This window comes from Vulpes lagopus, chromosome 11 (assembly GCF_018345385.1).
Source record: "Vulpes lagopus strain Blue_001 chromosome 11, ASM1834538v1, whole genome shotgun sequence".
Classification (NCBI taxonomy): Eukaryota; Metazoa; Chordata; class Mammalia; order Carnivora; family Canidae; genus Vulpes; species Vulpes lagopus.
The window spans coordinates 16,866,292-16,882,450 of NC_054834.1; the positions used below are offsets into that span (position 1 = coordinate 16,866,292).

Here is a 16,159-nt window from a genome sequence, read left to right on the forward strand (position 1 = left end):
TGGTCTCCAATTTTTATTGTGAATGTCATATAAATATCGCATATTTGTTTTTTAATTTTATAATATGCTATTTACAGATGCATACATATTACTGTGAAGCTCAAGATCAGAAAGCACAAAAGATTTAAAAAGGTAAACAGAGGTTCTTTCTTCCTGCATACCCACTGGGTTGGGGGAACCCACCTGGGAAGCTATGGCTGTAAGGTGACATCATTTGACTTCTCTTGGCTACTGTTTCTGCTCTCATAATTTTTTTTAAAGGTTTTATTTATTTGACAGAGAGCAAGCGGGCACAAACAGGGGGAGTGGTAGGAAGAAGGAGAGGGAAATATGGAGCAGGCTCCCTCTCCTGGGATCATGACCTGAGCTACAGGCAGATGCCTTACTGACTGAGCCACCCAGGTGCCCCTGCTATTTCTGCTTTTAAAAGGAGAGAAGAGGGGATCCCTGGGTGGCTCAGCAGTTTAGCACCTGCCTTTGGTCTGGGGCATCATCCTGGGGTCCTGGGATCGAGTCCCACATCGGGCTCTCCACATGGAGCCTGCTTCTCCCTCTGCCTGTGTCTCTGCCTCTTTCTCTCTCTCTGTGTGTCTCTCATGAATGAATAAATAAAATCTTAAAAAAAAAATAAAAGGAGAGAAGGTTTGGAGAGCTTTTACTTAATGGTGTCTTTCCTTTAGTTGGAACACAGTCCTTGTCTCTGACTCTATACCTTTCCTTTTCTGGCCCATGTCAGATACTGAGACTATGGGAAGAAAAGTAGCCGCACGTAGAGATCAGCTAACTTGCTTGGTAAAGGGGTCAGATTGTTAATCCATTAGACTTTGTGGATCAAACATCTCTGGTGCAAGAACTCAGCTCTGCCCTTGTAGGGCAAAACCAGTTAGATAAAGTGTAAATGAATGAATGTTGTGTGACAATAAAACTCTATGGACACTGCAATTTGAATTTTACATAATTTTCAGATGTCACATATTTTTCCTTTGATTCCCATCCCCCTCTGCCAACCATGTAATACTGTAAAAGCCATTCTTAGTTCACAGGCCATACCAAAATATCTGCTATCTCAAACTATAAAACTGCTAGAAGAAAACAGAAAAAAACTTCATGACCTTGGACTTGGCAGTGGTTTCTCAGGCATGATACCAAAAGCACAGGCAACAAAAGCAAAAAGACAAATGGGATTATCTTAAACTTTTGCATCGAGGACACAATTAGAATGAAAAGGCAATCTATAGAATAGAAGAAAATATTTGCAAGCCCTACATCTGATAAGGGGTTAATATCCAGACTATATAAAGAATTCTACAACTTTTTAAAAAATATTTTATTTATTTATTCATGAGAGACACACAGAGAGGCAGAGACACAGGCAGAGGGAGAAGCAGCTTCCCTGCAAGGAGCCCAATGTGGGACTTGATCCTGGGTCTCCAGGATCACACCCCAGGCTGCAGGCGGCGCTAAACTGCTACGCCACCAGGGCTGCCCAAGAATCCTACAACTTAACAACAAAAGATGGTCTAATTAAAAAAGGACAAAGGCCTTGAATAGACATTTCTCCAAATATGCTATACAAATGTCCAACGAGTATACAAAAAGATGTTCAACATTCCTAATCACCAGAAAACTGCTAGTAGAAACCACAATGAGATCACTTCAGACCCATTAGGATGGCTACTACCAATCAAAAATTAACAAATGTTGGTGAGGATGTGGAGATACTGGAGCCCTTGTGCAGTGGTACTGGGAATGTAAAATGATGCAGCCATATGGAAACAGCATGGAGTATCCTCAAGTAATTAAAAGTAATAGTGCCAAATGATCCAGCAACCCCACTTCTGGGTACATATCTAAAAGAATGAAGAGGAGGGTTTGAAATTTTTTTTTTAATTTTTATTTATTTATGATAGTCACAGAGAGATAGAGAAGCAGAGACACAGGCAGAGGGAGAAGCAGGCTCCGTGCACCGGGAGCCCGACGTGGGATTCGATCCCGGGTCTCCAGGATCGCGCCCTGGGCCAAAGGCAGGCGCCAAACCGCTGCACCACCCAGGGATCCCAAGAGGAGGGTTTGAAGAAACCTTTGCACATCCTTGTTGATAGCATCACTAATCACAACAGCCAAGAGGGAAAAGCCACCCAAGTATCCATCAGTGGGTGAATGGATTAATAATGTGGTAAATAAATACAATAAAATATTATTCAGCCTTAAAGGAAGAACGTCCCATCCCACACTACCACATGGATAAATCTTGAGGACATGCCTAGTGGAAAAAGCCAGTTCCAAAGACATACTGGATGATGTGACTTATAGGAGATACTTAAATAATCAAATTCACATAAGCAAAGTAGAATAATTTATTAGGATCTAGGGGTAAAGGGGGAAAGGGGAGTATTTAATGGGTATAGAGTTTCAGGGGCATCTGGGTGGCTCAGTTGGTTAAGCGTTTGACTTCTGCTCAGGTCATGATTCTTGGGTCCTGGGATCGAGTCCTGCATTGGGCTCCCTGCCCAATAGGGAGTCTGCTTCTCCCTCTCTCTAGGCTCATGCTCCTCATGTGCTCTCTCAAATAAATAAAGTCTTAAATAATGGTATAGACTTTCAGATTTGCAAGATGAAAAGTTCTGGAGATCTGTTTTCCCAGCAATGTGAATATACTTAACACTACTGAACCATGCACTTAACAAAAAATTGTGAAGATGTTAAAATTTAAGTCTTTTTTACTCCAATAAAAAGAGAAAAATTAACATTATAATGAAGGTTGAGGATTTTTCATTCTGAAAAACTTTGAATGGAAAATATTTGCTGACTCTTGGCCTAACACAATTCAACTCCCCCTGTAATCACCCGGTCTTCATATATTTTCTCTCAAAGCTTTTTTTTTTTTTTTTTTTTTTCAAATAGTCACCAAATATGGGATGCCTGGGTGGCTCAGCGATTGAGTGTCTGCCTTTGGCTCAGGTCATGATCCTGGGGTCCGGGATCAAGTCCTGCATAGGGGTCCTTGCAGGGAGCCTGCTTCTTTCTCTCTCTGCCTCTCTCTCTCTCTCTCTCTCTCTCTCTCTGTCTCTCATGAATGGATAAATGGGAGACACAGAGAGAGAGGCAGAGACACAGGCAGAAGGAGAAGCAGTCTCCATGCAGGGAGCCCAACGTGGGACTCGATCCCGGGTCTCCAGAATCACACCCTGGGCTGCAGGCAGGCGCTAAACCGCTGTGCCACCCAGGCTGCCCCACAGACCTCATTTTAAAGGTGAGAGCCGTTATGTTAAAATTGTTTTATATGTGGTTTTCCAAAGTAATGTAAGTAGCACCTAACATTGTTAAATATAAAAATAATTTTATTTAATATTGATCTCCAGAAAAGTCACATTGGTGACTAGCCACTCCCAGGGAAACTTTAGGGAACTTTTTTTTAATTTTTAAATTTATTGGGACATCTGGGTGGCTCAGTGATTGAGCGTCTGCCTTCAGCTCAGGGCCTGATCCCAGAGTCCCGGGATCGAGTTCCACATGGGTCTCCTTGCCTGGAGCCTGCTTCTCCTCCCTCTGCCTGCATCTCTGCCTCTCTTTCTGTGTCTCTCATGAATAAATAAATAAAATACTTTAAAAAATAAATTTATTTATTAAAATTTACTATTCATGAGAGACACACAGAGAGAGAGGGGCAGAGACACAGGCAGAGGGAGAAGCAGGCTCCCTGCGTGCAGCCCGATGTGGGACTCGATCCCAGAACTCTAGGATCACGACTTGAGCCCAAGCAGATGCTCAACCACTGAGACACTCAGGTGCCCCTGAGTAAATTTTTTTAAAGATTTATTTATTTTAGAGAGCAAGAGAGAGAAAGCAAATACATGAGTGGGAGTGGCAGAGGGAGAGAGTGTGGGGCTTGATCTCATGACCCTGAGATCAGGACCTGTGCCGAACCCAAGAGTTGGCCACATCTGTGCCACCCAGGTACCCCTCAACTGAGTACATTTTCCAGATCTCACTGGCTTTATTCAAGGATTCAGGAGTCGGGCAGCATCACATGCAGCAGATAGAAAGGAGTCCTGAGGAGCTGCACAAAATGAAAGACTTGTAGGCAGAAGGTGCTGAAAACCAATCTCTGTCCCGGAGCTGAAATAGAACAGAGCTTGGCGATAAAGGGCAAAGATCCTCGTGTTACTTTGTCAGGTGAAGGAGGCTGCCGCAGGCTAAGGCCTTCAACACTGCGGACGTGCCTGGGGCAAAAGGCCGAGGGGTTTTATAGGAAAGTACAGGATCCAAGCAGTTTCCTTAGGAATCTGGTCTGGGCTTCCAGCCCCATTCACGGTCTTCAAGGTGGTCTCAAGACTAGCACTGGCCACCTCAGTGTTGTTATTAAATATCCTGTACATTGTGGTCAGCAAGTTGTCAACATCTAAACGGAGTTTCTGGAACAAAGGGTTCTATAGAAAATTAAGGGAAGGGGAGGGGGAGGCTTCATGAAGGAGGAAGGAAAACTGCCAGTTTAAAGTCAAGCCTTGCTGAAGCATTAGTGTGTCCATCTTAATTTCCATCCATCTTGATGTTTCTGTAGCAGTTTCCAAGGGAGCAGGACAAAAAATTTCCATGAGCAAAAAGTGGATTGGTATGGCAAGGTCTCTCCCTTAGGTGATGGCAGGGGTCCGTCAGGCAGATGATCTCACCAGTGCTGACTGGGTGATTTCCTCATTGGTTTAAGATTCCATTTCTGGGGCAGCCTGGATGGCTCAGCGGTTGAGCACCTGCCTTCAGTCCAGGGCCTGATCCTGGAGACCAGGGATCGAGTCCCACATCGGGCTCCCTGTGTGGAGCCTGCTTCTCCCTCTGCCTGTGTCTCTGCCTCTCTGGGTCTCTATGAATAAATACATAAAATCTTAAAAAAAAAAATTCCATTTCTGAGAGCGGCAAAATCGAATTCTCAGTTCGGAGATGTGAAGCTTAGCGTGAGTGACTCAATTTGGGGCCTGTTACTGGTTTTTAACAGTAACAATTTGAAGACAAATAGTTAGCATTATATGCTAAGTGCCTGACTTCCTAGGGGTGGCAGAGAGGGAAGGACAAATAAGGCTCAGTTCAGCAAGTCAGGATCTAAAATTAAACCATGAGTAAAATGCACAGGGTGCAGTATTAATTTGGCCCTGTACTGGGAAGCAGGGCAAAGTAGAAATTTTGCCTGGAGTGATCTAAATTGTTACACTAATCAGCTTTTCTAGGTCTAGAAAAGAAAAATCCAACCATTTAGCTTTAGAAGTTGTGTTGAGCAGTGATTACAGCACAATCCATAAAGTTTATGTAGTACTCCAGGAGTTAAACAAGCATAAACATTACTCCTACTAAACTAATACAGCTTCAATTAAAATCTCAATGTTGTGTTAAAAGACCATTCATTCCTCCTAAACTCCACTGATTTATAGAGATGTGCTTATCCGAAGTACCTGCTCTCAAGGAAAAACACCCGGTGAACATTCGTCTCTTCGTAGTACCTGTGAGTATATGGAGAGAAGCGTTAGGAAGTGAAATTTTCAAACCACTTTTTTTTTTTTTTTTTTTTTTTTTAAGATTTTATGTATTTATTCGTGAGACACACACACAGAAAGGCAGAGACACAGGGAGAGGGAGAAGCAGGATCCCTGCCGGTAGCCCGACGTGGGACTGGATCCCGGGACTCCAGGATCAGGCCCTGGGCTGAAGGTGGCGCTAAACCACTGAGCCACCCAGGCTGCCCTCAAACCGCCTCCCCCCCCCCCCCCCCCCCCGCCCAAACCACTTCTTAAGCATAGTTAGCAAATGCAGCACATGAGTTTAGAGAGTATCCTAGCTCAGAGGGAGAACGTTATAAACCATGTTCTTGGGACAATCCTAGGAACTTGACTATGGACTGAATATCGAATGCCATCAGCCCAGCCTGCAGGAGGGGATGGTTCACACCTGAGCCGATCCCTGTACTTCTCCAGTGTAACCCCTGCACCTTCACTTTCAGATGGCAAAATAGTCTCGTTTGCATTTTCCCGCAGCTCCATCTGCATCTGGGGCCCGTGTGTTCCTTTCCAACGTAACACCGCACCCCCCGAGTTCCAGAGGCACCTGGGCACAAACAGAAGACTGTTAGGAAGGAATCTTCTTGCCCAACCATCTGCTGTTCAAGTTAACTTCACCGCGATTTCAACCTGTTTATACTACTTGAAACAGCTAATGTGATCCTGCAGTTTAAAAAGAAGATCCCAGGGGATCCCTGGATGGTGCAGTCGGAGAAGTGTCTGCTTCCCTGCAGGTCATGACCCCGGGCTCCGGGCTCCAGCTCGCAGTGGGGCTGCTTCTCCTTCTCCCTCTGCACCCCCTGCTTGTGCTGTCTCTCTCTCTCTCTCTCTCAAAAAAAAAAAAAAAGTATAATCTTAAAATTCTGGGAGAAACTCGGAATCAGAATTTCATGCTCTTTAACCTGAGAGAGGAAAAAAACCCCCAAGAACCCAAGTTCTTGGTTGTCACATAGGCTGTGACATTTTATTTATCTATTTATTTATTTTTGTAACATCATTTTAAAGGCGAGGAGCGGCTGGGACAGGCGGCGCACACGCTTCAAATTAGTTTCACGGCTGCAGGCTCGCGGGCTCCCCAGGGCTGTCCACCACGACAGCGCCGGTGACGGAGGCCACCGCGATCCCATTTAGCCCTCGCAGTGATGGCTGGGGTCCAGCAACGTGCTCACCACCTGAAAACGAGCTATTGATTAGGGGCCGGGGACCCAACGCGGTCTGAGAAGGGTTTCGGCAGCACGAACCAGAGGCGTTCGCGGGCGCGGGGGCGGTGGGGGGGGGGACGCGTCGAAGTGCGCACGCGCGCCCCGCGGTGCCTCCTTTACCAAGATGGCGCCGGCTCTGGGGTCGGCGGGGGCGGCCATCTTGGTAAGGGCAGGAGCGGCCAGCTCGGAAGGTCTCGAGTGAGTGAGTGAGCAGGCCACGTGGAGCGAACTTTGCCTCGGCCTGTGGGTACAGCTCGCGTCAGGGATGGCGAGGCGGCGGGCGTTGAGGTGGTGCCTGCAGCTGCTGGCGCCCTCGGCCGAGCCGGCGCGTCGGGGCCGGGGACGGAGGAACCCAGGCGCCGGCCGCCGCGGCCCTTCCCGCTGCGCGGGGGCGCTGTGCCCGGGGGCGCTGTGGGCCGCGGCGCATGAGGGGCCGCAGCGGCGGCGGCGCACGCGCCCTGCCGCCCCCAACGCCAGGTGAGCCCCGCCCCTCGCCCTCGCCCCGCCCCTCGCTCTCGCCCCGCCCCTCGCTCTCGCCCCGCCCCCCCGCCCCGGGCGCCGAGAGGTCTGCGCTCCGGCTCCCGCTCCCGCTCCCGCTCCCGCCCGGCTCGGTGCTCCCCGCCCGCGGCGCCGCTCGGGCTCGCTGTGTCCCGGCCTCGGGCGGTTCGCGGGCGCCGAGCCCTGCCTCCTCCTCCTGGAGATGCTGCGCCTGTGAGGGGCGGGGGCTCGTTTGACCCGCGCGCCTCGGGAGCCGCGGAGCCCGCTTCTTGTTGCCATTCGTGTTCCTGCCCTCGGGGGAGTCCGCCGGCCCTGCGAGCCGCGTGGATCCCGTCCGGTCCGCACGTCGCCGGGCCGCCGCTCCCCGGATCCGAGGACGAGCGCTGTATGTAGATGAATCGGTCGGCAGCTTCCTTCGAGCAACTTGTGTCTTTTTTTTTTTTTTTTTTTCTTTTTTTAGCAACTTATTTCTGTTTCGTGTCTCGTATTTAAAAGAAAAAAAAAATCCATTCCAACAGGTTTCTCGGCTTGGGTCTTCGGAGTTCAGCAGGGAAGGGAGAGCGAGAAGAGAGGTGCAGGTGGGGTGGGGTGGGCCGGGCCAGCCGGTGCTTTCTGGAGTTCAGGGTTTCCAGAGCGGGGCCCCGCGGGCTCCTGGGGCTGGCGGGCGCCTCCCCCGCGGGCCGCCGGCCTGGCCGTGGGTGGGCCTGAGCGCGGAGCTGCAGGCGCTGCCGCGGGCCCCCGGCCCACGCGTCCGCAGCAGGTTAGGAGAGCGAGGGAAGTCAGCCTTCCAAAAGCCGTTTCGTTCTCGTCCTTGCCTTTACTGTTATAATATGACTCATCTCGTTTACTTTGGCCGAGAGCTTGGAGTGTTTGCTCTTTGATCATTCTGATTAATTTATCGAGAAAGTCATTGCTGAGCTACAGCCCTCTGGAAATCAGACCATTTCAGTCTGTTACAAGTGGATCCCTAGCAGTTTTGGTTCTGTTTTAGCGACACTGTTTCTGATTGAGCCTCGGACATCGATATCGGCGAGAAAGAAGTTATGTAATCTTTAAAAAGAAAAGATTACCCATAGGCTACATCAGCCTGATGCTGCAAGAGAACATTAGGTCTGGGAGAGAAAAAAAAATCAGGGCAGGTGCACTTGTTTAAGAATTTAAACAGAGATCGGCTTCACTTAAGCTCGTTGTGAGTCCGCTGGAAATACAGCCCCAGTTTTCAAGAAAAAAAAAATTTTTTTTTATTACATTCTGCAGGCGTTCCTGCTGCAAGAATTTCTGTAAGTCTCCAAGAGGGGAAAATACTTGGAGTATTTCTCATACTCCATTGTCACTCACAATTCCAAGTTAAATTGTACCGATTTCATATTGCATAAAATTTTTTTTTTTTATTACATTCTGCAGGCGTTCCTGCAAGAATTTCTGTAGGTCTCCAAGAGGGGAAAATACTTGGAGTATTTCTCATACTCCATTGTCACTCACAATTCCAAGTTAAATTGTACCGATTTCATATTGCAGAACTTAATTTTTAAATTGGTCCAAGGATAATTGTATGAAGGACATTTTAATACAAGCATTCCATTGTAGGGTTTTGGTTATGTTTTAGTTGATACAGTCATCCTCTTATGTTTGTTTGAAAAGGGCATTATGTTCCTTTGGTACTTAACGTGTTTGGGAGGCTGAGGGGATTTTTAAGAACATTTTGTCTGTTTGGGTAAAGTATTATTTGCTTTTGATTTTCATTCTGCTTTTTCTTTGTAGTGGTAGATGGCTGTGGATGTAGAGGGTTTTTCCATTCTACTCTTCTTATGTAAATAAGAATATGCCTGGAGCTGGGGGGCTGCGTTGATCTGGCATTTTAGATTGAAAAGCATACAAGTGAAAAGAGCATTGGAGTATTATTGGGGAAATGAACTGTGCATGTAATTGTTAATGAGCACCTTTATCCTGAAGGCCTGTGAGGGCATGTATAAAATGAGCATTAAAAAAATCACTCCTTTGGGGCGCCTGGGTGGCGCAGTCAGTTAAATATCTGACTCTTGGTTTCGGGTCAGGTGGTGGGATCCAGCCCCGAAGTCGGGTTCCACGCTCAGTACAGAGTTTTCTTGGGATTCTCTAACTCTGCCTCTCCCACTTCCTCTCTCCCTCTCCCCTCTCCTGTCTCTAAAATAAGTAAATCTTTAAAAAAGAAAATCATTCATATGATTTGCAGCATAAGGCTCAAGTAATATACCATTCTAACCGCTATATTACTGAAGTAAGTCTACCTATCTAGAATTTATAGTGCTCAACTTGTCTTTTGAATTAATAACTATTTGTTGTGTATTTAAATATTTTATGAACACATTTTCGTGACAGATTATGTATGAATTCGTATATCCCCAGGGGCAGGTTTGTTATGTCAGAAATAGTCTTGTCAACTCAGTTGATTTGATAACATAATTTACAAATGTCTTTCAAGTATTTCTGTATTTTAAGTTTGATTTAATAGACATACAGTATGTGATGTTGTTAACCCCATTCCATAGATGAGGCAAACAGGAAACTGAGAGCCTGGGAGAATTTTTTTTTTTTTTTTAAGATTTTGTTTATTTATTCATGAGAGAGACAGAGAGAGGCAGAGACCTAGGTAGAGGGAGAAGCATGCTCCCTGCTGGAAGCCTGATGTGCGACTCGAACCCAGGACCCTGGCATCATGCCCTGAGCTGAAGGCAGAAGCTCAACCACTGAGCCACCCAGGAGTCCCAAGCCTGGGAGATTTTAGGCAAGGTCCCTTAGCACCGCAGCTCTGGCCTTACTCCCTCTTGTAGAAAGGGGTACCAATGAAGCCGAGGTCGAGTGGTGTGGCACAAGCTTTGGCCAGCATTATGGCCATAGATTACACCCCTAAACCTGTGTGTGAGTGGTATCATTGGTTATGGGGATATGGGGCTTGCGTATAGATGGATCAGCATCAATTCAAAAGTGTAATTGAGAAACAACTTCATATGTACCCACTACCTAAAACAATCCACCTTTTCCCTGGAAGGCAGCAGATTTTCGGGTTTATCTAAATTGAAGTCTTCCTAGATGAAGGGATCAGTAGCCAACTGACTGAACAGCAAGTACCTGTATACTTCTGTGCTCATTTTTTTTTTTTTTTAAGATTTTATTTATTCGTGACAGAGAGAGAGGCAGAGACACAGGCAGAGGGAGAAGCAGGCTCCATGCAGGGAGCTCGACGCGGGACTTGATCCCGGGTCTCCAGGATCTCACCCCAGGCCAAAGACGGCGCCAAACCGCTGGGCCACCGGGGCTGCCCTTCTGTACTCATTTGTAATCTTTCTTGTTTTTAAGAGTAAAGTTGTCAGAATAAAGAAACACCAAGCTTCCTCATTGTTTCTGGCACTCCTTGAACTGGTGAGATGTATGTTTGTTTTGCTTACAGGACTCTGATGCTAGGACACCTGGACAACAGCAATAATTGGTTTGGGAAGGTTTCTGTATTTAGAGGGTCCTCAGACTAGGAAGATGTTTTGTTCTTTTTTTAAGTTACCATGTTCCTTCCTTTGGCTTGTTTGGAGAGTTTGTGAAAAGAAGTACTGTGTATATATTCAGAGTATTGTGCTGTTAGATGGTTGAAGTAACTAGGGACAGTTTAAAGAGTTTCTAGACTCCCTTTTAAAAAAAACCTTAAGACCCATTTATCTGTTTATGAGCTCAACTAAGTAAAATACCCTACATGGGGTGAAATGTGTCCTTTATCTTTTTATGCAGATCATATGCTCTTTTGGCCCAGGTGTTTTTTTTTTTTTTTTCCAGGTGTTTTGTTGTTGTTTTTTTTTTTTTGGCCCAGGTGTTTTTAAACATGATCATGATGAGAGCATGGGTAATGGACAGTCCAGGCTCTATCACTAGCCAGAGCTGGACCCTTGGAATGTCATGTCACCCTCTGGCCTGACCTGCTTCACCTTTAAAGTAAAGGGGTCACACAGTGATGAACGTGAGTCCTGGCATGGCCAAGTTAGAAAGGACTTTAGTATGTTCCGGTTCAACTTCTTAATCTCCAGATTTCCTGTTTCTGCTCTTGCAAGAGTTTTTAGCCTATCATGATACTGCAAAACTGAAACCTCAAAATGAGACTTTTCTACCATTTCACAGAGATGAGGTACTTGTAACATTCTTGGATGAAAGTTGATTCCTGATTCTTTGCACATACAGTATCTCAATTTCATATGTAGATGCGATGTTTGGTGTGTATGAATGTATATGATGCTGCTCAGAGCCTGTTTTTTTAACTGGGTGAATATGAATGCCAGTGGGCATGTTGAATATCATCACAATAAAGAATTTGACGGGGCAGCCTGGGTGGCTCAGGGGTTTAGTGTCGCCTTCAGCCCAGGGCCTGATCCTGGAGTCCTTGGATCAAGTCCCACGTCAGGCTCCCTGCATGGAGCCTGCTTCTCCCTCTGCCTGTGCCTGTGCCTCTGTGTGTGTGTGTGTGTGTGTGTGTGTGTCTCATGAATAAATAAATAAAATCTTTAAAATAAAAAGGGCAGCCCCGGTGGTGCAGCGGTTTAGCGCCGCCTGCAGCCTGGGGTGTGATCCTGGAGACCCAGGATTGAGTCCCACGTCTGGCTCCCTGCATGGAGCCTGCTTCTCCCTCTGCCTGTGTCTCTGCCTCTGTCTCGCTCTCTCTGAATAAATAAATAAATAAATGAATGAATAAATAAATCTTTTTTTTAAAAAAAGAAAAGAATTTGACAAACTGTTCTCAGCAACATTCTCTTGGTTAAGCATGAATAGGAGCTTTATAATTCCTTTTTGCTTAACTACCCAACTGTCTTAAATTGTAGTTGTAATAATGCTCATCTCCAATTTACTATCAACTGTTCACATTTTAGTAAGCTTTGTTGAAGACCTAACTTTGCATTTATATGGTCCCTGCAGCCTAGAGTGATCATTCCTCCAGGTTTTTCTGGGACTGAGGTTTTTAAGAGGCAGGACTCTCGGTGCTAGAACTGGGAAAGCCCCGGACACAGTAGGGTCCCCCTGCCGGAAGTTGTCTCTTCATTGAACTTGATTAACAGTTCTTCCCAGTTGTATAAAATGCCAGGTGGTTATGTGCTGGATGAACTTAGGTATCTTTTCAAAGCAAAGAAAATATCTTCAAGGCCTCATGTATATTACCTGTTTATATGACTGGGATATAGAGCTATCTATATATGAAAGCATTATTTGTTCTTTTTTATATAACTTTGAGAGCAGTTTAGTGATTAAATAGATCACATCATCATTTGAAATCTCCATGTAAAATTAAAAGGGCAGTTATATTTATGAGGGAACTTGTCAGGGAACTATTAAGTGCTTTTTACTTTGAAAGGGAAAAAAAAAAGACATGGTTGAAAGCAAAAAAGGTTAGCCTTGGCAGTGAGACTGTAACTGTTGGCTGTATTTACAAACTTTGAACCCCGTATCTGTTCAAGATAAATTTATTGGATTTTCCTTGCAGATTCAATGTGATTAGTGGAAAGAGCACGGGCTCTGGAATCTGATCCAATTTGGGTTGGATCTCCAGGTCCAACTGTTAACCAGCTTTTTGACTTTATGCAAACTATAAAACTCTGTAAACCTTTTGTTATATCACCCTTAACTTGAGGATAATCTGTACCTCCTGGGACTGTTGTAAGGGTTGAATGAGATAACTTACTTACTTATTTATTTATTTATTAAGATTTTATTTATTTATTCACGAGAAACACATGGAGAGAGAGAGAGGCAGACACAGACTCCATGCAGGGAGCCTGACGTGGGACTCGACCCTGGAACTCCAGGTTCACGCCCTGGGCCGAAGGCAGGTGCCAAACCGCTGAGCCACCCAGGGATCCCCAGATACCTAATATATTTAAAGTGGCACAGAGTAAGTGCGTAATGAGCAGTAAACTAGCAGTCAGGCGTGCTGCTCGGTGTACCCATGTTTGGATCAGGAAGGATTATGTGTTTCCATAGCTTCCCTGAACTTCGCAGCTATGGTTATTGTCTCAGTCGGGATTAGTTTTGGGAGGTTTAGGATTAGGAAATTCTGGAGTGGGTATTGTGGCCCCTGAAGTCCTAGTTCTCTATGCCATTCCTAGGAAGTGGCCCTCATACTCTGGGTGGCTCCAGCCAGCAAGATGGAGGAAGAATAAAAAAGAATGTCTCCCTTGCCCTTAGGGAGGCTCCAGAAGCATCATGGAAGACTCCTGCTTGAATCACAAAGTATCATCAATATGGCTAATCCCCTAGTTGGAAGGTGCATAGCTACTTATCCTAAGTGAAACTGGGGCTCTGTTACAGAAGAGAAAGGGGATTAGATTTTATGGTAAGCCTCTTCTAGTTTTTTGTTTTTGTTTTGTTTTTTTTAAAAGCATTTAAAAATTTTTTATTTATTTTTTTTGAGAGAGAGGCTGCATGAGCAGGGTGGGCAGAGGCAGAGGGAGAGAGTCCTTTTTTTTGGGCGGGGGGGGGGAGGAGAGAGAATCCTAAGTAGCCTCCACGCTCAGCTCAGTGCAGAGCCCGATTTGGGCTCCATCTCAAGACTGAGATCATGATCTGAGCTGAAACCAAGAGTTGGACACTTTACTGAGTCCCCCACAGGCGCCTCAGCATCTTATAATCTTTACCACTGGGTCACAACTTTACCACCATAGAAATTCAAGGTCTCAGGAATTCCTTAGGGTTTTTCAGTTTTTATTTCTGTAATTAGTAGTAGGAATGCCCTCTGTTGGCTTTTGTCTTACTGTCCTTTGGTTACTTGTGCTTCTGCTATAATTTGATTCCCAGTAAGTCTTTTTAAAACCGGTTAACTCTGGGGGCACCTCAGTGGCTCAGGTGGTTAAGTGTTTGCTTTCAGCTCAGGCCATGATCCCAGGGTCCTGGGAAGGAGCCCTGAGTTGTGTTGGGCTCCCTATCCAGTGGGGAGGTTGCTTCTCCCTCTCCCCTGACCCCTCCCCTCATTGTATGCTCCCCCACGCACTCTTTCTCCCTCTCTCACAAATAAGTAAATAAAATCTTTTTGAAAAACCCTGAAATAAAAACAATTTTTTAAAAACTCTATCCCAGTGAAGAAATTAGGAGATTAAACTCCTGTTCTTCATTATTCATTCAATAAATATCTATTTTTAACATTTTTAAAATTTAACTTTTATTTTTTAAACATTTTATTTGACAGAGAAAGAGAGAGAAACAGAAACAGAGAGAGAGAGAGAGAGAGAGAGAGAGAGAACAGCTAGAGAGTGGGAGAGGGAGAAGCAAGCAAGGAGCCTGATGCGGGACTTGATCCCAGGACTCCAGGATCATGACCTGAGTCAGAGGCAACAGACTGAGCCACCCAGGTGCCCCTCAATAAATATTTATTGAATACTCCTCATGTATAGGCTGCTCGGGGTTATTGGAGACAATGTGAATCATCATGGATTATGTTTCCTTTTCTTTTGGTTCGGCTTCCTAGGAGCACAGAGTCGAATTTGTGACTCAACTGGACTGAATACAAGTCTGTGACCTATCAGACTTTGTCTGTAGCTATGTGGTCTTCCCAGTCCTAGCACTGTGTGGTCATCCTGCGGTTATGTGCCCTCTCTAACTTGTAGTGAGGGGCAGGGAGGAAGACTAGGCTTTGTGGCTGGCAGTTGCCAGGCTGACATAAATTTGAGGGTATCAGAAAGTCCCTGTGGTCCTTCTTACATGCCTGTCCTACTTTTATACCAATGACTAATTCAAAGTGGTTGTTCTTAGCCCTGTGTATTGGAATCACCCACAGAGCTTTTAGAAGCTATCTGGGGAACCCCCACCTGACATTTTGATTCTGTAGCCTCGAGTATAATTTTTATTCATTCATTCATTCATTCATTCATTCATTCATGAGACACACACACACACACACACACAGAGAGGCAGAGACACAGGCAGAGGGAGAAGTAGGCTCCATGCGGGGAGCCCAATGTGGGACTCGATCCCAGGCCCCAGGATTACAACCTGAGCCAAAGGTAAAGGCTCAACCACTGAGCCACCAAGGTGCCTGAGAATCCCAGGTTTAAGGCTTTGTAGCCATTGGCTTGGAAATACTTAAAGAGGAGTCCCACGTTGCTTCCTATCACTTACACTGGAGATCTGATCTTTCCTTAATGACCTGTTTTGAGGGCGATCCCTGGGTGATTCAGTGGTTTGGCGCCTGCCTTTGGCTCAGGGTGTGATCCTGGAGACCTGGGATCAAGTCCCAGGTCGGGCTCCCTGCATGGAGCCTGCTTCTCCCTCTGCCTGTGTCTCTACCTCTCTCTCTCTCTCTCTCTCTCTCTCTGTGTGTGTCTCTCATGAATAATAAATAAAATCTAAAACAAACAAACAAACAAAAAAAAACCTGTTTGACCACCGGAAGGGGAAGTGGGAAAACTTTGAGACCAGTAGTCACTTGGTTGGGAGATAGAAGGCACCAAATGCTGTAGGGGACATTTAGCCAGCGTTGCCTGGCCTGCCTAATTGCCTGCTCGTCTGGTGGGAGGCTTCTCCTCTGAGCCAGAGAACCTTGCTAACTGGGTTCGGGCTCTGGTGAAGTGCTGATAGTGGGTGCGGCCGCTATGAGCATCCTGAGTTGGCACATTTTTCTCCCTGGGGGACAGTGAGGGGAGATAATGAGGTGAGGGTGGAAAGGATTGTTATTTCCAGAACCAGGACACTGTTCAAGTTTTATGAAGAGTCTCCTGGTGAATTCAGAGAGTTGCTAAGGTCACAAGGAGCCATGGGGTTGCATAGGAATCCTGTGGAGAATCGTGGCTTCATATTTGTTTTGAGATTTATGAATTCCGGGAAGACCAGGGCTGCTCTTGCTCAAATATAAGAACAAAAACATATTCCAGAGTTTATGTCATTTCAGTTTATTCATGCCATTATGCTCAGCTCTTG

General features: G+C 45.8%; 1 protein-coding gene and 1 long non-coding RNA gene across 6 annotated transcripts in view; one reads left to right on the top strand and one right to left on the bottom strand.

The window, feature by feature from the left end:
• The window catches only part of NAPEPLD (N-acyl phosphatidylethanolamine phospholipase D), a 66,759-nt gene that overhangs the window by 4,643 nt on the left and 45,957 nt on the right, over positions 1–16,159 (top strand). The window contains exons 2-3 of one of the 5 annotated variants that reach the window (XM_041774007.1): positions 78–132; positions 6,021–7,222. The exons of 1 other annotated variant lie outside the window; for it this stretch is intronic. In XM_041774007.1, the coding sequence (XP_041629941.1) occupies positions 7,011–7,222 (212 nt within the window). In that variant the 5' untranslated portion in view covers positions 78–132; positions 6,021–7,010. Of the gene's footprint in view, positions 1–77; positions 133–6,020; positions 7,223–7,307; positions 7,629–16,159 lie in introns of those variants that run through there. 3 more of the 5 variants (XM_041774010.1, XM_041774008.1, XM_041774009.1) reach the window with 3 other exon arrangements.
• Positions 3,854–6,066, bottom strand: LOC121501704. The gene is made up of 3 exons (XR_005990665.1): positions 5,935–6,066; positions 5,442–5,489; positions 3,854–4,858 (listed from the first exon to the last, which is right to left on the bottom strand). It is a non-coding gene; the product is annotated as an uncharacterized LOC121501704 (long non-coding RNA).